The sequence below is a fragment of the Tachyglossus aculeatus genome, chromosome 3, assembly GCF_015852505.1.
Source record: "Tachyglossus aculeatus isolate mTacAcu1 chromosome 3, mTacAcu1.pri, whole genome shotgun sequence".
Classification (NCBI taxonomy): domain Eukaryota; kingdom Metazoa; phylum Chordata; class Mammalia; order Monotremata; family Tachyglossidae; genus Tachyglossus; species Tachyglossus aculeatus.
In genome coordinates this window covers 66,718,205-66,739,888 of record NC_052068.1, presented here as the reverse complement: position 1 = coordinate 66,739,888, position 21,684 = coordinate 66,718,205, and the positions used below count along the sequence as shown (strand labels likewise).

The 21,684-nt window shown below is 46.9% G+C and overlaps 2 protein-coding genes across 5 annotated transcripts in view; one reads left to right on the top strand and one right to left on the bottom strand.

Annotated features, from left to right (window-relative positions):
• Nucleotides 1–6,628: 6,628 nt before the first annotated feature.
• Nucleotides 6,629–14,613, top strand: DNAJC9 (DnaJ heat shock protein family (Hsp40) member C9). The gene is made up of 5 exons (XM_038744230.1): nucleotides 6,629–6,808; nucleotides 9,163–9,303; nucleotides 12,288–12,542; nucleotides 13,650–13,736; nucleotides 13,834–14,613. The coding sequence occupies exons 1-5, from the start codon at nucleotides 6,629–6,631 to the stop codon at nucleotides 13,951–13,953; spliced, it is 783 nt and encodes a 260-aa protein (XP_038600158.1). The 3' UTR covers nucleotides 13,954–14,613.
• Nucleotides 14,614–15,988: 1,375 nt separating this feature from the next.
• Nucleotides 15,989–21,684, bottom strand: part of FAM149B1 (family with sequence similarity 149 member B1) — a 43,977-nt gene continuing 38,281 nt past the window's right edge. For all 4 annotated transcript variants that reach the window (XM_038744388.1, XM_038744390.1, XM_038744389.1 and 1 more), the window contains 3 exons: nucleotides 20,001–20,082; nucleotides 18,028–18,162; nucleotides 15,989–16,312 (listed from right to left, as the gene is read on the bottom strand). In XM_038744388.1, the coding sequence (XP_038600316.1) occupies nucleotides 16,239–16,312; nucleotides 18,028–18,162; nucleotides 20,001–20,082 (291 nt within the window). In that variant the 3' untranslated portion in view covers nucleotides 15,989–16,238. The remainder of the gene's footprint in view (nucleotides 16,313–18,027; nucleotides 18,163–20,000; nucleotides 20,083–21,684) is intronic.

The following is a 21,684-nucleotide window of genomic DNA, read 5'->3' as shown; positions in this document are numbered from 1 at the left end:
GAACTATCGTGGTTGTTATTTAGCTAGCAGACTTATTGAGCAGCTGGTGATTTGCAAAGTTGGTTCACACATTTTCACAGTATAAATTAATCACGGCAGCCTGAAGAGAGGGAGGGGAGGCAGGGCCTGGAAGGGATCGGTATCCTGATGATTTAAAAAGTCCCTTTTCAATCAATCAATTGTATTTATTAAGAGCTGAGCACTGTACTGTTTGGGAGAATACAATCCTCCAGCTTCTTAGTTCCTGGGAAGAATAAAATACAAAAGTATCCTGGGTTGGCAAAGTGCAGTTCTAAGATCATACATATTTTCTGCAAAGTGACCTATGTGCTTTACTGTCCACCCACCCTCAGATCAACACTATTTTGATTGATAATTTCGATCATCAGCTACTGAAATGTGCAGTGCATAGGAAAAGATGCCTTCCCATCTTTGTAAATGGATGCACCAGGCTAGGAAGGATAGTACCATTAAAACTGGTTTAAAAAAAATAAAGTTCAAGGAAGCAGGGTTGCAGGGAAAACCCACTTTTGCAGCAAGAAAGGCTTACCTCTTCCTGAATTAAATCATCCCACACCGCGGGTACCATTTGAAGAGGCCACAGTGTTCCTCCTCCTCTAGAACTTCAGGGTGTATTTAACACGGGAAAGTTGCAGTCTTTTCTTCTGATGAAATGTTTTTTTCTGGCTTCTAGGAAAAGGTTTGTGATTTTCTTGCACGTCAGTCAACTTAGAAGTTTCCCGGGGCCCAGACGTGGCTCGGCATTGAACTCTGGACCAAAGACTGATTCGGACAGGGGAAAGGGGGATAGTGTATGAGACAGTGAGGTCTGTAACACTTCCCATTTACTCAAGCCCGGACCACTTAAAGGGCCAGTGCTGAATGCTGGCAGGTAGCCCTCTGGAAAATTGCCCCATCTTCTTCAGCAACGCCCGGTTAAAACTCAGCATTCATTCAATCATATTTATTGAGCGCTTACTGTGCACAGAACACCGTATTGAGGAGAAGCAGCCAGGCTCAGTGGAAAGAGCCCGGGTTTGGGAGTCAGAGGTCATGGGTTCTAATCCCCCTCCAACACATGTCCGCTGTGTGACCTTGGGCAAGTCACTTAATTTCTCTGAGCCTCAGTTACCTCATCTGTAAAATGGGGATTAAGACTGGGAGCCCCACGTGGAACAACCTGATCTCCTTGTATCTCCCCCAAGTTCTTAGAACGGTGCCTTGCACATAGTAAGCGCTTAACAAATGCTACCATTATTATTATTACTAAGCACTTGGAAAGTACAATTCAGCAACAAATAGAGACAATCCCGACCCAACAACAGGCTCACAGTCTAGAAGGGGGGGAGACAGACAACGAAACAAAACAGGTAGATGGGCATCAATAGCAGCAATATAAATAGAATTATAGCTATATACTCATAAATAAATAGAATAATAAATAAGTACATATATACATAAGTGCTGTGGGGTGGGGAGGGGGGTAGAGCAGCGGCAAGATGACTGGAAAAGGCAAGGCTGTCCTTTCTCTGCAGCTCTTTTAGCAAGTAAATGGAAATCAATACCCCGTCTCTAAAATGAAAGCACAGAGACAGATACCCCTTTTAGACTGTGAGCCCACTGTTGGGTAGGGACTGTCTCTATATGTTGCCAATTTGTACTTTCCAAGCGCTTAGTACAGTGCTCTGCACATAGTAAGCGCTCAATAAATACGATTGATGATGATGATGATACAGACCCAAGCAACTGGCACTGCCAACCGAGCAGTTTCTGGTTATCTTTCCGGGAATCCCATTTTGCCTCAGCCACGAGCTGACTTCGATGGTGGTATCTATTAAGCACTTACTCTGTGCCAGGCACTGGAGAGAAGCAGTGTGGCTTCATGAAACATGAAAAGAGCCCGGGCTTGGGAGTCAAAGGTGATGGGTTCTAATCCCACCACTGCCGCTTGTCAGCTGTGTGACTTTGGGCAAGCCACTTAACTTCTCTTGGCCTCAGTTGCCTTATCTGTAAAATGGGGATTAAGACTGTGAGCCCCACGTGGGACAACCTGATAACCCCAGCGCTTAGAACATTGCGTGGCACATAATAAGCGCTTAACAAATACCGTCATTATTATTATTACAAAGCGCTGGGGTGGATAACAAACAAATCGGGTTGGACGCCATCCCTGTCCCACAGGGGGCTCATAGGCTTTATCCCCATTTTAAAGAGGAGGCAACTGAGGTGCAGTGAATTGAAAAGACTTGCCCAAGGAGCAAGTGGCAGAGATGGGATTAGACCCCAGGTTTTTCTGCCCCCTAGGCCATAGCGCTTCTCTTTCCGACGCCTTGCAAAGCAGCCTCACGTTTCTCCCTCACTCCACTCCACAGGCACTTTGGTCTGAGGGGAAATGGGGCAGGAGCCCAGGAGGGAAATCATCATCATCATCATCATCATCAATCGTATTTATTGAGCGCTTACTCTGTGCAGAGCACTGTACTAAGCACTTGGGAAGTACAAATTGGCAACATATACAGTCCCTACCCAACAGTGGGCTCACAGTCTAAAAGGGGGAGACAGAGAACAAAACCAAACATACTAACAAAATAAAATAAATAGAATAGATATGTACAAATAAAATAAATAGAGTAAAAAAATATGTACAAACATATATACATATATACAGGTGCTGTGGGGAAGGGAAGGAGGTTAGATGGGGGGGATGGAGAGGGGGACGAGGGGGAGAGGAAGGAAGGGGCTCAGTCTGGGAAGGCCTCCTGGAGGAGGTGAGCTCTCAGCAGGGCCTTGAAGGGAGGAAGAGAGCTACCTTGGCGGATGGGCAGAGGGAGGGGAAATGAAGCCAAGAAGATGGACGGGGGCAGTCGATTCGTGGAGGAGCTGAACCACCTCTGTAGTTTTACTCTTAAAAGCCAGCTGAACGCCAGTCGCAAGGAGAGAGCAAAATTTCCACAGAGTGGCCCAGTCCTTGGGTATCCTCCGGGTGGAGTTGAGGGGTTTTAGGGTCACAGGGAGAGAGGGGGGAGCGTTGAGTCACTGAGCTGAAACTACTGTCGCTGAGCCGAACCCTCTCAGAAGCTGGATGGAAGAGGCAAGGGATGCTCTCTCTAGCCTTTTTTTTCTGGAACTCAGAGAATCAATCAATCAATGGTATTTATTGAGCATCTGTTGTGTGCTGAGCACCGCACTGAGCACTCGGGAGAGCACAGTACTGTGAGCCCGTTGTTGGGTAGGGACCGTCTCTATACGTTGCCAACTTGTACTTCCCAAGCGCTTAGCACAGTGCTCTCCACATAGTAAGCACTCAGTAAATACGATTGAATGAATGGAGTTAGTAGACCACCATCATCATCATCATCATCATCAATCGTATTTATTGAGCGCTTACTATGTGCAGAGCACTGTACTAGGTGCTTGGGAAGTACAAGTTGGCAACACATAGAGACGGTCCCTACCCAACAGTGGGCTCACAGTCTAAAAGGGGGAGACGGAGAACAAAACCAAACATACCAACAAAATAAAATAAATAGGATAGATATGTACAAGTAAAGTAAATAAATAAATAAATAGAGTAATAAATATGTACAACCATATGTACAGGTGCTGTGGGGAAGGGAAGGAGGTAAGATGGGGGGGATGGAGAGGGGGACGAGGGGTCTTTCTACTCAGCCATGCTGCTTCTCATTGAATGAATGAAAGAATGAATGAATGAATGAATGAATGAATGAATGAGGCGGGTCAGCCTCCCCCGGCTTCTTGTTAAGGCTGCCGTAAAGCTTCCGATTTTATGGCTTCTCGTTGAATGAATGAATGAATGAATGAATGAATGAGGCGGGTATACCTTGCCCCGGCTTAAGGCTGCCATAAAGCTTCTGATGTACTTCCCAAGCGCTTAGTACAGTGCTCTGCACACAGTAAGTGCTCAATAAATACGATTGAATGAATGATTTTATGGATTCTCGTTGAATGAATGAATGAGGCGGGTCGGCCTCCACCGGCTTAATAAAAATAATAATAATGGCATTTATTAAGCGCTTACTATGTGCTGAGCACTGTTCTAACCCTGGAGGGGTTACAAGGGGATCAGGTTGTCCCACGTGGGGCTCACAGTCTTCATCCCCATTTTACAGATGAGGGAACTGAGGCCCGGAGAAGTGAAGTGACTGGCCCAAAGTCACACAGCTGACAAGTGGAGGAGCGGGATTTGAACCCATGACCTCTGACTCCAAAGCCCGGGCTCTTTAAGGCTACCGTAAAGCTTTTGATTTTACGGCTTCTCTTGGAGTGAATGAATGAATGAATGAATGAATGAATGAAGGGGGTCGGCCTCACCCCAGCTTCTTAAGGCTGCCGTAAAGCTTCCGATTTTACGGCTTCTCAATGAATGAATGAGTGAGTGAATAAATGAGGCGGGTCAGTCTCGCCCCGGCTTCTTGCTAAGGCTGCCGTAAAGCTTTCGATTTTACGGCTTCAAGAACGAATGAATGAATGATTGAGTGAATGATTGAATGAATGATTGAGTGAGTGAATGAATAAGGCGGGTCGGCCTCGCCCCGGCTTCTTCATTCATTCGTTCAGTCGTATTTATTGAGCGCTTACTGTGTGCAGAGCACTGGACTAAGCGCTTGGGAAGTACAAGTTGGCAACCTAAGTTGGCTTCTTGTTAAGGCTGCCGTAAAACTTTCGATTTTACGGCTTCTCGTTGAATGAATGGACGAATGGATGAATGAACAAATGGGGCGGGTGGGCCTCTTGTTAGGGCTGCCGTAAAGCTTTCGATTTTACGGCTTCTCATTTGAATGAATGAATGAATGAATGAATGAATGAATGAATGAATGGGGCGGGTGGGCCTCTTCTTAGGGCTGCCGTAAAGCTTTCGATTTTACGGCTTCTTATTTGAATGAATGAATCATCATCAATCGTATTTATTGATTGCTTACTGTGTGCAGAGCACTGTACTAAGCGCTTGGGAAGTACAAGTTGGCAACACATAGAGACAGTCCCTACCCAACAGCAGGCTCACAGTCTAGAAGGGGGAGACAGAGAACAAAACCAAACCTACTAACAAAATAAAATAAATAGAATAGATATGTACAAGTAAAATAAATAGAGTAATAAATATGTACAAACATATATACAGGTGCTGTGGGGAAGGGAAGGAGATAAGATGGGGGGATGGAGAGGGGGAATGAATGAATGGGGCGAGTGGGCGTCCTATTAGGGCTGCCGTAAAGCTTTCGATTTTACAGCTTCAAGAACGAATGAATGAATGATTGAGTGAATGATTGAATGAATGATTGAGTGAGTGAATGAATAAGGCAGGTCGGCCTCGCCCCGGCTTCTTCATTCATTCGTTCAATCGCATTTATTGAGCGCTTACTGTGTGCAGAGCACTGTACTAAGAGCTTGGGAAGTACAAGTTGGCAACCTAAGTTGGCTTCTTGTTAAGGCTGTCGTTGAATGAGTGGACGAATGGATGAATGAATGAATGGGGCGGGTGGGCCTCTTGTTAGGGCTGCCGTAAAGCTTTCGATTTTACGGCTTCTCATTTGAATGAATGAATGAATGAATGAATGAATGAATGGGGCGGGTGGGCCTCAGGGCTGCCGTAAAGCTTTCGATTTTACGGCTTCTCATTTGAATGAATGAATCATCATCAATCGTATTTATTGATTGCTTACTGTGTGCAGAGCACTGGACTAAGCGCTTGGGAAGTACAAGTTGGCAACATATAGAGACAGTCCCTACCCAACAGTGGGCTCACAGTCTAAAAGGGGGAGACAGAGAACAAAACCAAACATCCTAACAAAATAAGTAGAATAGGTATGTATAAGTAAAATAAATAAATAGAGTAATAAATATGTACAAACATATATACAGGTGCTGTGGGGAAGGGAAGGAGGTAAGATGGGGGGGATGGAGGGGGGGTATGAATAAATGAATGGGGCGGGTGGGCCTCTTGCTAGGGCTGCTGTAAAGCTTTCGATTTTACGGCTTCTCATTGAATGAATGGATGAATGAATGAATGGGGCGGGTGGGCCTCTTGTTAGGGCTGCCGTAAAGCTTTCGATTTTACGGCTTCTCATTGGGTGGATGAATGAATGGGGCGGGCGGGCCTCTTGTTAGGGCTGCCGTAAAGCTTTCGATTTTACGGCTTCTCGTTGGGTGGATGAATGAAGGAATGGGGCGGGCGGGCCTCTTGTTAGGGCTGCCGTAAAGCTTTCGATTTTACGGCTTCTCATTGAATGAATGGATGAATGAATGAATGGGGCGGGTGGGCCTCTGGTTAGGGCTGCCGTAAAGCTTTCGATTTTACGGCTTCTCAGTGGGTGGATGAATGAAGGAACGGGGCGGGTGGGCCTGTTGTTAGGGCTGCCGTAAAGCTTTCGATTTTACGGCTCCTCATTGGGTGGATGGATGAATGAATGGGGCGGGCGGGCTGCCGTAAAGCTTCCGATTTTAGGGTTGTCGAAAAGGTCGCTCCGCGGCTGCCGTAAAGCGCGGCGGTTGGGAGGCGCGCGCGCGCGGGAGAAAGAGAGCGGCGGAGCGAAGAGGGAGGGATCCCCTCAGCCGGCCGCCCGCGCGTCCGTCCGCCCGCCCTCCCTCCCTCCGTCCCTCCCGTCCGGCCATGGGCCTGCTGGGGCGGTGCGAGTCCGAGTTCGGCACGTCGGACCTGTACGGCGTGCTGGGCGTGCGGCGGGAGGCCTCGGACGCCGAGCTGAGGCGCGGCTACCGCAAGCTGGCCCTGCGCCTGCACCCCGACCGCGCAGGCGCCGACCGCCAGACGGACGCCACCCGACGTTTCCAGGTGAGTCCCGGGCCGTGCGTGCGTGCGTGCGCGCCCCCGACCGCCCGCGCGACTCCCCAAGGGGGGGACCGCCGGGGGCGCGCACAGCGCCACCTACAGGCCGCCGCCGCCGCCGCCGGCCCCTCACGCCCACCGGGCCCAACTTCTCGTAGTCGTTCATCCAGTCAGTCGTATTGATTATTAATAATAATAACAATAACGGCATTTATTAAGCGCTTACTATGTGCAAAGCACTGTTCTAAGCGCTGGGGAGGGTACAAGGGGATCAGGTTGTCCCGCGGGGGGCTCACAGTCTTCACCCCCGTTTTACAGATGAGGTAACTGAGGCCCAGAGAATAATTATAATAATAATAATGATGGCATTTGTTAAGCGCTTACTATGTGCAAAGCACTGTTTTAAGCGCTGGGGAGGTTACGAGGGGATCAGGTTGTCCCACGGGGGGCTCACAGTCTTCACTCCCATTTTACAGGTGAGGGAACTGAGGCCCAGAGAATAATAATAATGATAATAGTGCACATAGTAAGCGCTTAATAAGTGCCATTATTATTATTATTATTATAGAATTTATTCAGCGCTTACTATGTGCACTGTTCTAAGCACTGGGGAGGTTACAAGGGGATCAGGTTGGCCCACGGGGGGCTCACAGCCTTCATCCCCATTTACAGATGAGGTCACTGAGGCCCAGAGAATAAGAATAATAATAATAATGATAGAATTAAGCACTTACTATGTGCACTGTTCTAAGCGCTGGGGAGGTTACAAGGGGATCAGGTTGTCCCACGGGGGGCTCACAGTCTTCATTCCCATTTTACAGGTGAGGGAACTGAGGCACAGAGAATAATAATGATAGCATTTATTAAGCGCTTACTGTGTGCAAAGCACTGTTCTAAGCACTGGGGAGGTTACGAGGGGATCAGGCTGTCCCACGGCGGGCTCACAGTCTTCACCCCCATTTTACAGATGAGGGAACTGAGGCCCAGAGAATAAGAATAATAATAATAATAGCATTTATTAAGTGCTTACCATGTGCAAAGCACTGTTGTAAACGCTGGGGAGGTTACAAGGGGATCAGGTTGTCCCACGGGGGGCTCACAGTCTTCCCATTTTACAGATGATGTCACTGAGGCCCAGAGAATAATAATAATAATGATGGCATTTGTTAAGCGCTTACTATGGGCAAAGCACTGTTCTAAGCGCAGGGGAGGTTTCAAGGGGATCGGGTTGTCCCACGGGGGGCTCACAGTCTTCAGCCCCATTTTACAGAGGAGGGAACTGAGGCACAGAGAATAATAATAATAATGAGCGCTGGGGAGATTACAAGGTGATCAGGTTGTCCCACGGGGGACTCACAGTCTTCATCCCCATTTTACAGATGAGGGAACTGAGGCCCAGAGAATAACAGTGATAATGAGCGCTGGGGAGGTTACAAGGTGATCAGGTTGTCCCACGGGGGACTCAAAGTCTTCACCCCCATTTTACAGATGAGGGAACTGAGGCACCGAGAACAATAATAATCAGTCAGTCAGTCAGTCGTATTTATTGAGCGCTTACTGTGTGCAGAGCACTGTACTAAGCGCTTGGGAAGTACAAGTTGGCAACCTAGAGAGACAGTCCCTACCCAACAGTGGGCTCACAGTCTAGAAGGGGGAGACAGACAACAAAACCAAACATACTAACAAAATAAAATAAATAGATATGTACAAGTAAAATAAATAGAGTAATAAATATGTACAAACATATATACAGGTGCTGTGGGGAAGGGAAGGAGGTAAGATGGGGGGGATGAGAGGGGGACGAGGGGGAGAAGATGTGCCTTCACTGAGGATTTGAAGATGGGGAGGGATTTCCAGGCCAGAGGTAGGACACGGGTGAGCGGTCGGTGGAGAGATAGAGGAGATCGAGGCAAAGTGAGTAGGTTGGCATTTCAGGAGCAAGGGGTTGTAATAGGAAATCAGGGAGGTGAGGTAGGAGGGGCAAGGTGGTTGAGTGCTTAAATGCCGACGGTAAGGGTTTCTGTTTGATATGGAGGGTGATGGGCAGCCACTGGAGGTTCTTGAGGGCGAAACTTGGACTGGACAGTTTTGTAGAAAAACGATCCGGGTGGCAGAGTGAAGTACGGACTGGGTTAGGGAGAGACAGGAGGCAGAGAGGTCAGCAAGGAGGCTAATACAGGAATACAGGCGGGATACGATCAACAAAAATCTCAGCCGGAGTCAACCCAGCTTTCCCCAGGGCCCGCAGGAGCTCGGCCCCCCCAGCTCCCGGAATGGGTCCGGGAAGGTTGCCGGGGAGGAGATGCCTGGAGTGGTCGCACGAGCGAGCGGGCGGGCGGCCTGTGCTTTCCCCTCCCCAGCTCCTGGGCCAAGTGTACGCCGTCCTCAGCGACAAGGAGCAGCGAGCCGTGTACGACGAGCAGGGCACGGTGGATGAAGAGTCGGGGGTGCTGAGCCAGGACCGCGACTGGGCTGCGTACTGGAGGCTGCTCTTTAAGAAGGTGAGAGCGGTCAAAGGGGGCCGGGGCTTAGCCTTGCTTTCGGAGCCTGGCACGAAGCTGATCGGATACGGGAGGGCCTGGTCTCAGGAACAACGGCTTTGCTGTGGGATAGCCAGAATTGCACGTTACCTCTACCCTCACATCATCATCAATCGTATTTATTGAGCGCTTACTATGTGCAGAGCACTGTAGTAAGCGCTTGGGAGGTACAAGTTGGCAACATATAGTACAAACTGGCAACATAGGAAGGCAGGTAATTGAAGTGTGAGCAACTTGGTCCTCCACCCTCCCTAAAGACTTCCCCTACTGCCCAACTATCCGTAGTCGTCACGATGCCATATTTCCAGTTTACAAAGATTACGACTCTCATATACACAATTACCCTACTTGCTCCGTTCTCTACACCGCCAAAAGAAGCTCAGCATTATGGTGGGTGTTTTTTTTATCATCATCATCATCATCAATCGTATTCATTGAGCGCTTCCTATGTGCAGAGCACTGGACTAAGCGCTTGGGAAGTACAAATCGGCAACATATAGAGACAGTCCCTACCCAACGGTGGGCTCACAGTCTAAAAGTATTGTATTATGATATTGAATGGTATTGAAGTGCTTACTACATGCCGGGCACTGTACTAAGCACTGGTTATTGGTGTGTGGATGTGTGTGGGTGGGGAGAAGGACACAACCCACGGTCCCAGCCACGTTGTGCACACAAAAAAGCCGTCCCTTGAGGGGATGTTAGGTTTACTGTTTGCAGTACCCGGCACTGTTTTCTTTCCCCTGTGCGCGTCTCGGTCTTTGCAAAATCTTTACAGAAAAAGAGCCACGCTTCCCGATAGCAGTCCACCGCGCTGGTGTGTTCTTGGCAGTGGACTCCCAGTTTTCAGCTGCGACGCAGCCTTCTCCGAGCCTTTGGTTTCCTGGGTCCTTAAAGGGTTTCCAGCGGCTCTCCTTGCTCTGTTTCACCTCCTTACAGCAGGTGTTTGGGTAAATCGCGGTCCTTCGTTCTCCTCGTGTGCCCCACCCAGCCTGGCCGGGGTACGGCGAATTTAGTTTTGTAGCTAGGAGACTGACTCCATTGCAGGCCTACATTAACAGTGAGGTGGTCCTTGTAATCAATCAGTGATATTCACTGAGCACTTACTGTGTACTAAGTGCTTGGGGGATATAACGGAGTTGGTAAACGGGGTCCCTGCCCTCCAGGAGCCTACAGCCTAGCAGTAGGCCATTTGTGCAGTCCTTATCACAGGTAATCAGGACTGACTCCTCTTGGATGGACCGTTGCGACCGTCTCCCTGCCTCCAGCCTCTCCCCTCTAGACTGTAAGCTCATTTTGGGCAGGGAGTGCTTCTGTCTACTCCACTGTACTCTCCCAAGCACTGGTACAGTGCTCGGCACATAGTGAGCGCTCAATGAGGACATCACCGATGTCCTTCCCGGGTGGCTAGTTCAGCGCTGTGCACGTAGAGTCGTTCACTCCGTAAATATCGCTACTGGTAGTTGATGGTGCAGCAGTAGGGAATAATAATTATTATAATAATTATTATAACACTAATAATAATAATGTTGGTATTTGTTAAGCGCTTACTGTTCTATGCGCTGGGGGGAACACAAGGAGATAAGGTGGTCCCATGTGGGGCTCAGTCTTAATCCCCCTTTTGCAGATGAGGGAACTGAGGCCCAGAGATGATGATAATAATGTTGGCATTTGTTAAGCGCTTACTGTTCTATGTGCTGGGGGGAACACAAGGAGATGAGGTGGTCCCATGTGGGGCTCAGTCTTAATCCCCCTTTTGCAGATGAGGGAACTGAGGCCCAGAGATGATAATAATAATGTTGGCATTTGTTAAGCGCTTACTGTTCTATGCGCTGGGGGGAACACAAGGAGATGAGGTGGTCCCATGTGGGGCTCACAGTCTTAATCCCCATTTTACAGATGAGGGAACTGAGGCCCAGTGATGTGACTTGCCCAAGGTCACACAGCAGACATGTGGGGGAGGTGGGAGAGAATTAAGAGCTTTTATTGAGTGCCTGCTATAAGCAGAGCGTCGTTCTTGAAGAGCAGGGGCCTGGGTATCAGACAACCTGGGCTCTACCCTGGCTCTGCCACTTGTCTGCGGCGTGACCTTGGGCAGGTCATTCAACTTTTCTGGGCCTGAGTTGTAAAGTGGGGATAAAATACGTCTTCTCCCTCCCTCTTCAACTGTGTGTCCTGTATTGGATAGGGACTGTGCCTGACCTGCTTATATTGTTTCTACCCAACACTTAGCTTGGCACATAGTAAGCGCTCAACAAATACCACAGGTAACCTTGAAGGTAAAAGGCATGATCCAGCACGTATCTAAGGAGTAGATAGCGCTTAGTACAGTGCTCTGCACATAGTAAGCGCTCAATAAATACGATTGATGATGAGTACCCAATCCTCACCATAAAAAAATGTAGTCAGTGTAATGGCTCCTTTGCAACTTCGCCGTCGGCCACTTTTTGGAAGCGGCCGCAGTGTTTCATTCTAATAATAATAATGACGTTTATTAAGCGCTTACTATGTGCAAAGCACTGTTCTAAGCGCTGGGGAGGTTGCAAGGTGATCAGGCTGTCCCACGGGGGGCTCACAGTCTTCATCCCCATTTTACAGAGGAGGGAACTGAGGCCCAGAGAAGTGAAGTGACTCGCCCAAAGTCACACAGCTGACAGTTGGCGGAGCCGGGATTTGAACCCACGACCTCTGACTCCAAAGCTCGGGCTCCTTTCCGCTGAGCCACGCTGATTCTACTGACCGGGCAGCTTCCAACAGCGCCCGTCTGCCCCGAACGGGTAGTTGAGGGCTCTGAAGGGATTTATCCCTTTTCTCATTTATCCATTTATCCATTTTGTCATTCTGGGAGAGCAGAGTTCTCAAAGTATCAGTTTTTAGGCTAGCAAGATCGGACGCCTCTAAAACCATCCAATTTATGAACTTGGAGCTTTTGCTTTCTTCTTTAGATCACCGTAGAAGACATTGAGGCCTTTGAAGAGAAATACAAAGGATCTGAGGAAGAGCTGACTGACATTAAACAAGCCTACCTGGACTTCAAAGGGGATATGGATCAAATCATGGAGTCCGTGTTGTGTGTTCAGTACACAGATGAGCCCAGGATAAGGAAGATTATACAACAGGCTGTTGACTCGGGAGAAGTCCCACCTTTTAAGGCGTTCACCAAGGAGACAAAGCAAAAGACTCATGCAAGGAAAAGAAGGGTAGGCCGTTTTTAGGGCCGAGAAAACAACGCCCGCCAAACTCATTTTTCTTAGAATGCCATTTAATTTTAGCACTTGGGAAGAATTGGCTTTAATTGTACAAGCATATCACCATCATCAGTCGTATTTATTGAGCGCTTACTATGTGCAGAGCACTGTACTAAGCGCTTGGGAAGTACAAATTGGCAACATATAGAGACAGTCCCTACCCAACAGTGGGCTCACAATCTAAAAGCATATGTACTGTTGGCTGCTGAATGGATCTGTGCCTTTTTATCGTACCTTCACAATTGTTTTAACCAGGGTAACGCAGTCCAACTCGGAGCGTACTGCTTGCTCTGTTTAAAATTGTCATCTCTTGTGGCCTTTGCTCCCAGCTCCTCCGCTTGGTGGACTTCCCAAGCGCTTAGTACAGTGCTCTGCACACAGTAAGCGCTCCATAAATACGATTGAATGGATGAGTGAATTCAAGCATTGGACGTTTATCAAATGGAGGCCTGTTGCTCTCTAACTCCTGAAGATAAAAACAAAATAAAATGGGCCAAGATGGATCCGTCAGACGTAAGAAAGGACTTCTAGCGTATCACTTATTTAGGTCCTAAGTTAAGGGAAAACAAATAGAATATCTTTCTTGACTTCCGATCTAGAGTAGGGGGTGTGACTAGAAGTGTAGATTTAGAAAGGAGAGGGAGCGGTCGAAGTATAGGTTTAGAAAGGAGAGGGAGCGGTCCAAAGGGAACGTTTAACCAGCCTTGAGACCCGTTGCTTAACTTAACACTTTTTTAGGCGTCTCCAAAGCCAATACCCAAATCGTAGGCTGATCTTTGTAGGAGCGATGGCTTCAAGGGTGCCATTTTGCCCTCCCTGTCGCTCATTTTGGAACTGGGTATCTACCAGTACCCAAGTAGAGGGGAGGAGGCAAGGCAGCCGGGGACACAGGGAGGGGAAGTGGGTTGTTGCCCTGTGAGCTAGCGTTTTGATCCGTGGCAACGGCTAGCCCCAGTCCTCTTCACCAGTCTCCCCCCGCCCATCCAATTTTGAGGATGAGGACTAGGCCGGAAAACCATCCCTGCCGGTCACAAGTTTCACGGGCGTTTGTGTTTTCAGGCTCAGGCGGAGGCTAAAGAGGCGGAAAAATGCAGAGCGGAGTTGGGGCTCGGCGGCGAGGTAGATGACCTGAAAGCATTGATTCAGGTAAGCTCAGGGGGGGCTGGGAAGGAGTTATGCGGTCATCGCCGGTTCTTAGTTTCGTTCTTACGCGTTCATTTCGCATCTGATCCCCCTCCAACAGAGCAGACAGACCGATCGGAAGAGAGAGATGGATGATCTGCTGGCTCACATGGAAGCAAAATACTGCAGCTCTTCTAAAAAAGGAGGGAAGAAGACAACCTCCAAGACCGGAAAGAAATAACGAAACCCAGTGGCTGCTTTGGTCGGGCCTGAATGGCTATAGCGGAAATTAAAGGCCGTTGTAAACCCAGATTTGGACAGCATCTGCTTGAGACTTTCTGACCTGATTTTTATCCAGGCTGACTGATTATCCGGATACTTGCTCCACTCTGCCAGGCTGACTTGATTACCCAGATACTTGCTCTTCTCTGCACTTCTGTGGGTCTGTGTGGACTGCTTGAGTCTTTTCATTGAGTGAGGGGGTGACTTCAGTTCCGAGTATTTTTGGCAGAGGGTTCAGATGTGCTAAGATGGCGTTAGGGAACGACAGTTCTTCAGAAACTACGTAACTGCCTCCTAAAGGATGGCCTGGTTGCCTTTTTCGTTGTCATTTAACATACAACTCAGATTGCAACGTTTCGGGGCGGGAGGCCAGCTACGGGCACTTAATGTGGAAAGTAGACATAGACAGCCAAAAGATACCAACTCAGCTGCGTAACTCAGCTAATGAAGAGTTTTTGTTTTTCTGATGCTTCCTTGGCCTTTTTTATTCCCTGTCAGTGGGTGCCCCCTGTTCTTGAGCGTGGTTTTTGGAGCCTGCCCTTTTAGAGATAGGTGTTGACCTTCACATTTTGTAAGATACATTTATCTAATACTGATTAAAGTAATTCAATTTGCATGAGGGGCGTCTCTGCTGATCCTTAATTTAAAGCATCTCAATGCGAATAGGGATGTGGGGAGACATTCTCAGGCTAAGAAATGTTGATGAGGGGCAGGGACATTATGCAGGCATTAATTAGGAGGTGAAACTGTAACCCTAGGAACCGAAAGTATCAAATTGAGTCAGATCCTAAAAAGTTTTAAGGAAAAGCAAATCTTATTAAATCATTTCATCAGCTTACAGAAATGAGAGCAAAAACCTATCATCTACATGACCCTGTTACATTCAACCTCTGGTGTAGCACTTCACTACTAGCTTTTTGAAGACAAGTCCTGTCTGTTGCAATGCCCTAGGTTCCCTGCATAGTGTTACTCCCTGTCATATATTAAATTCTGATGGTCCGACTACAGTACAAAACCTTCTTTTCAAGGCCTTAATTTATGACCTAAACCCGATTGCATATATCTTACGTGGGTTAAGATCCTGGGGGTGGGAGGAAAGTCACATTCAGGAGCTTTTCATCAGCTGACTCTTCTGATCATCCGAACTGTCATGGAGGAAAAATTTCTCCAAGTGAATTTATTTTAAAAGTCAAGCAAACTCAATTCCCCGTGGTCCACTGTGCCACTTTTTCATTTGACAGGGTAGCATTAGAAAATTTAAATGACATACCCCTTCCCTCGCGACGTCCACTTGCGTGATGACAATGAGACCTGAAACTAATAAAGGCGTCAAACTTTATAGCAAATTAAATTGCATTATAAATTAAACAGTTCTTGGTAAGCTACATTTGTGACCACTGCAACTCCATTTATGTTCATCAATGCCATTAAAAACCCTTCTGGGTAGTAGGAAAAAAACTCCCACTCAAATCACTTATAACTTTACAATTTTAAGTTACAGGTTCAGCCCCTACAGCTAGAGGGGCTGATGTAGTTTTTCCACAAGAAAATAACTGATCCTTTAAGCGCTCAATGCTTCAAGGAAAACCTGGCAAAATGAGAGCCTCGTTTTACAGAGCCTAGCTGATGAAAGGATATTTTATATATAAAATAGAACCCTTTTTATTTAGAAGAAATAGAACTAGAAGAGCATTGCTTTTAAATGAGACTGGTTACTCGATACCAATGCTTTTGCTCTCCTCTGTTTTAAGGATGAATATTTCCTGAAGAGAGAGGTCTGGGAATGATACGCTAGATATTGCTAATTAAAATCCAGTTACTTCCCAGAAGCTTTGATGTATTTAACGGTTCCCTAGAGGCTGATAGCTTTTAGGCGACAAAGAAAAATCATTGCTGCTTTTAGTTCATCTCTCGCAATAATGGAAATACTGAGGTAACTGATAATTTTGTTTAAAGGCGAAAGTGAGCAGTGATTTTGAGATAACGGATATTGCTTCTCTGGGTCAAAAGTGGTTAAGCTTTATTGTCCAATAGAGCACGTTAAAGTCTGGAGGAAGACAACTGGAGGGGCTTAGAGAGTCTTTGGCAGATACTGTGTGTTCTTCGCGGTAAGTTGTAGAAAAGTAACTTTATAAAGATCGTTTCAGTCTTGTAAACAAGTTCAGCACCACCGTGATGACCCAGCACGTTCCTGAGGAATTAATCTGCTTAATCCAAGATGACAACAGATTCTTCCCGTTAATCCTAGAGGCCCTGCCGGGTTCGAGTGATTGATCCATCCTGGTTGTGAGATCTCACGGAACTATGTGATTGAAGACCTACGGAAAGGAAAATGACAGACCCCAATGTTGACTGTAATTGCAGAGCCTGAAATAAGTACCAAATGATACATTAGTGAAGACTGTGCAATATTTGAACTTGAGGTAACACTGATCATTAATAATAATAATAATGGCATTTCTTAAGCGCTTACTATGTGCAAAGCACTGTTCTAAGCGCAAGGGAGGTTACAAGGTGATCAGGTTGTCCCACGGGGGGGGCTCACAGTCTTCATCCCCATTTTACAGATGCGGGAACTGAGGCACGGAGAAGTGAAGTGACCTGCCCAAAGTCACAGAGGTGACAATTGGCGGAGTCGGGATTTGAACCCATGACCTCTGACTCCAAAGCCTGGGCTCGTTCCACTGAGCCACGCTGCTAATTGAGTTCCCTGTACAAACAAAACCAAATCACATGGGGAAGCGAGACCGTGGTCATATCTTTTAAAGGCTGCTGAATCAGTTAGTATTGGCCAACTACTTCAGACCTACTGCCAGGCTCACTAATCAAAAATAGAAAACCAGGGAGAGGTGGTTGTTTTTTTTTAAAATTTTCTTCTAAAATTACATTGGGTTCCAACCTGTAAATGCGTAACTGGTTTTCCAAGTCCTTATTTAGAATCAAGGTAGGCGTGCCTGGCCTCATCCAATTCCTGATGGTATTTTGGGGGGAGAGGGGGTGGTATCTGTTAAGCGCTTACTATGTGCCAGGCACTGTACTAAGCACTGGGGTAGATACAAGATAATTAGGTTGGGCATAGTCCATGTCCCACATGGGGGACACAGTCTTAATCGCCATTATACAGATGCAGTAAAAGGCACGGAGCCATTAAATGACTTGCCCAAGGTCACACGGCAGCCAAGTGGCAGACCTGGATTAGAACTCATGCTCTTTCCAATAGGCCTTGCTGCTCTCAACTATTTTGTGTATTATTCTGTTTCTGTGTTATCATGATTCTTGTTAAATGTTTACTATATACTAAGCACTGGGGTAATAATATTAATAATAATGGCATTTGTTAAGCGCTTACTATGTGCAAAGCACTGTTCTAAGCGCTGGCGGGGGATACAAGGTGATCAGGTTGTCCCACGTGGGGCTCACAGTCTTCATCCCCATTTTATAGAGGAGGTAACTGAGGCACAGAGAAGTGAAGTGACTTGCCCAAGGTCGCACAGCAGACATGCGGCGGAGCTGGGATTCGAACCCATGACCTCTGACTCCAAAGCCCATGCTCTTTCATACAAGATAATCAGGGGACTCACAGTCTAAACGGAACCTTAAATTACCGGTGCTGTTTAATGGCCACAACTCAATTCTAGGAATTAAGCCAGGAAAGAATTCTCACTTTTAACAGGCCACGGAACAGTAAACGTATTTCAGTTTGAGGAAACAAAATCTACTTTTGATGGGAGGAGAAATCTGGCCTACCAACCCATTTGTGGAAAAGCAGTTGGAGATCCTACTTGACTCCCGCCTGCTGCTGTTTTCCGAGTTGCTGTTCCTTGGGCAGCATCCACAGGCTGGATTTGTCAATAAACTCAGAAACTGACTTGGAAATAAGAGTTCCTGTGGGCGTATTTGCAGTTTAAACCCAGCTCCCGTCTCCCCTCACGCCCGTTATCTCACGAGCACTTGGGAGGAGGGATGCACGTTCCTTCCCCAGGCCCTCCGGACTTCATAATTGCTCACTCCCCCCTGCTCTCTGATGTCTTACCCAGGGAGTGCTGATCTTTTTTGTCTTCCTCAGCTTTTTCTGGAGAATGACCGCGGCTGTTGTGATGAAGAGAGCCAATGTATGAGGAACTAGGTACCCCTAAGCTGAGTCCTGCCATTCCGGCATTAATGGAATCTGGGAAGAACGCAAAAATACGGTTTAAACAAGATGGCCCAGTTAGTTGTAGTCTTGCTCTCCATATCTCTATCTGGTCCACTTACAAATCTTATCAAGCTTTATCAAAACTGACTGGATCTGTTTGGCAAACCCCAGTGCTCTGCTGTTATTTGCACATCTGGAATATTATGAAGCCTGTTTCTTTGCCTCCCTCCATTTAGAAAGGAGCCACCCCTAGTAAAAAGAATCAGAAGACATTGCTCCCTTCGTATCACTCAAATTTAAATTGTTGGAAAACAGAAAAAGCACCATAATATTCCTAGGCTGAGATTCAAATGCTGGGAATTGGCCACTTTATGTAATGTAAGAAAGCAGCAGACTTTCTGGCAGCAGCTCTTCTAAGTGCGATGTCGTTATGATCATCACACTTGGGAAAATCATTGCTATCTCCTAAATTTTTACCTCCAGGTGTGTCTATGCGCCCTTCCCTCCCCTCTGTGAATTTAACACCACAAAATCCGAATCACCCATCTTACATCCAAGTGTTCCCATCACCATTTAACGGCGTCCCTGCTCTTGGAGTCATTTTTGATGTTTCTCAGTTGCTTCCGTGTGCAATCCAGCCCCAACTCTTGCAAATCCTTCCTCAAATTTTCAAACACAATCATGGTACAGAGCTTTGAACCCATCGGGATCCCCTCACTTACCTACCTTCCCACTTCTGCTCTATCCCTGCTCGTCCTTCTCCCTATGCAACGTAGCTCATTGACCCCGGTTTCTGACCGTTTCTCCTCCAAATCGATGCACACACAGCATCATTCCCTCTTTTTGAATCCTCTCTCTGCCTCCTGGGTCTAAATACACTGTCTCTCCCCTCTTTCACAGCACTATTTAAACCTACCTCCTCGTTAGGACCTTCCCACACTAATCCCTTCTACCCCAACCCTGGCTTCAAGCACTTCATCTCTTTAGGGAATGGGTCCATTAATTCGGTTGTACACTCCCAAGGACTTAGCTCAATAAATACCACTGATTGATGGACTGATTTAGACTTAGGTAATGTCCATGGCACTTGATTCTCACTTATTTTGAAGTGTAAGTTTGTTGATTTGGGTCTCTGAAGGGCAGAGGGTTAAAAAACAACAACCCACAAGATGGTGATTTCTGTGATTTTATCACATATTGTTCCTAAATGATATCCCAAAGAGCTAAATGCTCATGCTGTCCAAAACATGAAAGAATAAAGTACATTAATTTCACTTTTCAGTTTTATGTGGTGCACAGTTCCAGTTTGCCTAATTCTTTGAGTACGTGTGTTAGCCTTTTCTCCCCACACATGCCAATAATAATAATAACTGCAGGTATTTAAGTGATTGCTAGCACTGAGGTAGTCATTAAAATCCCTTCCCTGACTAAACCCTCATTTCCTCTACTCCTTCCTTCTGCATCACCTGTAAACCTGGATTATTTTTTCAGACCTGCAGCATTTTTGTATATATCCATAATTTATTTATATTCATGTCTGTCTCCCCATCTAGACTATAAACCCATCGTGGGCAGGGAATGTGTCTACCAATTCTGTTACACTGTACTCTCCCCAGCGCTGAGTAGAGTGCTCTGCCCACAATAAGCACTCAATAAATATGATTGATTGGGATAGATGTAAGATAAAAAGCTCCTAGAGAACACAGATCATGTATTCTTTTATGTTCATCTCAATGCATAAAACAGTACTCTTCCCACTCTTCCCAAAGTGTGTACTACATAAATATTCTGGAATAATTATCTGGCCTACTGCCAAGATATAATGCCTTAATGGTATAATTATAATGGTATAATTAAATTTCTGGGCTTACCTGTCCCTGCAGCTCCTCTAGTAGCACGAGACTGGCAAGAATGATCCATAATTGTGCAAGATCGACGATATTGTGTATCCGGCTAAAGAGAAAGAATGGACAGCTTTCAAATATGACTTTCTCCTTAGGAAGAATTCCAGCTTAAGACTTAATCTTTTGGTTCCTCTAGCAAAGGTGTAGGAATCAGTGCATTTTTCATCTCCTTTCCCAAATTTCTAAAAAACGATCATTCGGAAAGATGATGTGGGCGGCACAGTGAAGTATGGGCTGGGGCGGGAAGAGGCTGGAGGCAGGGAGGGCAGCGAGGAGGCTGATGCAGTAGGCGAGACGGTCTATGCCAAGGTTGCCAGCTTATAAGACAGGGATGATAGTGCTGTTAATAAAAACAATAATATTCATTCATGTCAATCTATTGAGCGCTTACTTTGTTCAGAGCGCTGTGTACTACGTGCTTGGAAAGTACAATTCGGCAACAAATAGAGACAATCCCTACCCAATGGGCTCACAGTCTAGAAGCGGGGAGGCAGACAACCAAACGAAGCAAGTGGACAGGCATCAACTGCATCAGTGCAAATAAATAGGAATCTAGATATATTCACGTCATTAATAAAAGAGAGTAATATGTACAAATATACACAAGTGCTATGGGGCAGGGAGGGAGGGGAGGAGGAGGAAAGGAAAAGGGAGGACTCAGTCTGTGAAGGCCTCCTGGAGGAGGTGAGCGCTCACTAGGGCTTTGAAGGGAGAAAGAGAGCTAGTTTGGCGGATGTGTGGAGGGAGGGCATTCCAGGCCAGGGGGAGGACGTGGGCCGGGGGTCGATGGCGGGGCAGGCGAGAACGAGGCCCGGTGAGGAGGTGAGCGGTGGCAGAGGAGCGGAGGGCGCGGGCTGGGCTGGAGAAGGAGAGAAGAGAAGTGAGGTAGGAGGGGGCGAGGTGATGGACAGCCTTGAAGCCGAGAATGAGGACATTTTGCTTGATTCGAAGGTTGACACAACCGTTTTTTGAGGAGAGGGGTGACATGCCCAGAGCATTTCTGTAGTGTAGACTGAAGTGGGGAAAGACAGGAGGTTAATAATAATTGTATTTTACTTTTACAGTCAAGTTGGACACAGTCTCTGTCAAACATGGGGCTCATAATCTCAGGAAGGAGAACAGCCAGAGGATACTTCCTCCCTTCAAGGCCCTGCTGAGAGCTCACCTCCTCCAGGAGGCCTTCCCAGACTGAGCCCCTTCCTTCCTCTCCCCCTCGTCCCCCTCTCCATCCCCCACATCTTACCTCCTTCCCTTCCCCACAGCACCTGTATATATGTATATATGTTTGTACATATTTTTTACTCATTTATTTATTTATTTTATTTGTACATATCTATTCTATTTATTTTATTTTGTTAGTATGTTTGGTTTTGTTCTCTGTCTCCCCCTTTTAGACTGTGAGCCCACTGTTGGGTAGGGACTGCCTCTATATGTTGCCAATTTGTACTTCCCAAGCACTTAGTACAGTGCTCTGCACATAGTAAGCGCTCAATAAATACGATTGATGATGACGATGATGATACTTCAGCACAGGGAAGTGACCATGGTCTCACAGCAAGAAAGTAACAGATCTGGGAGCAGAACCCGGGTCCTCCAACTCCCAGGCCCAAACTCTTTCCATGAGGCAACTGTTCAAGGAGTACAATGCTCC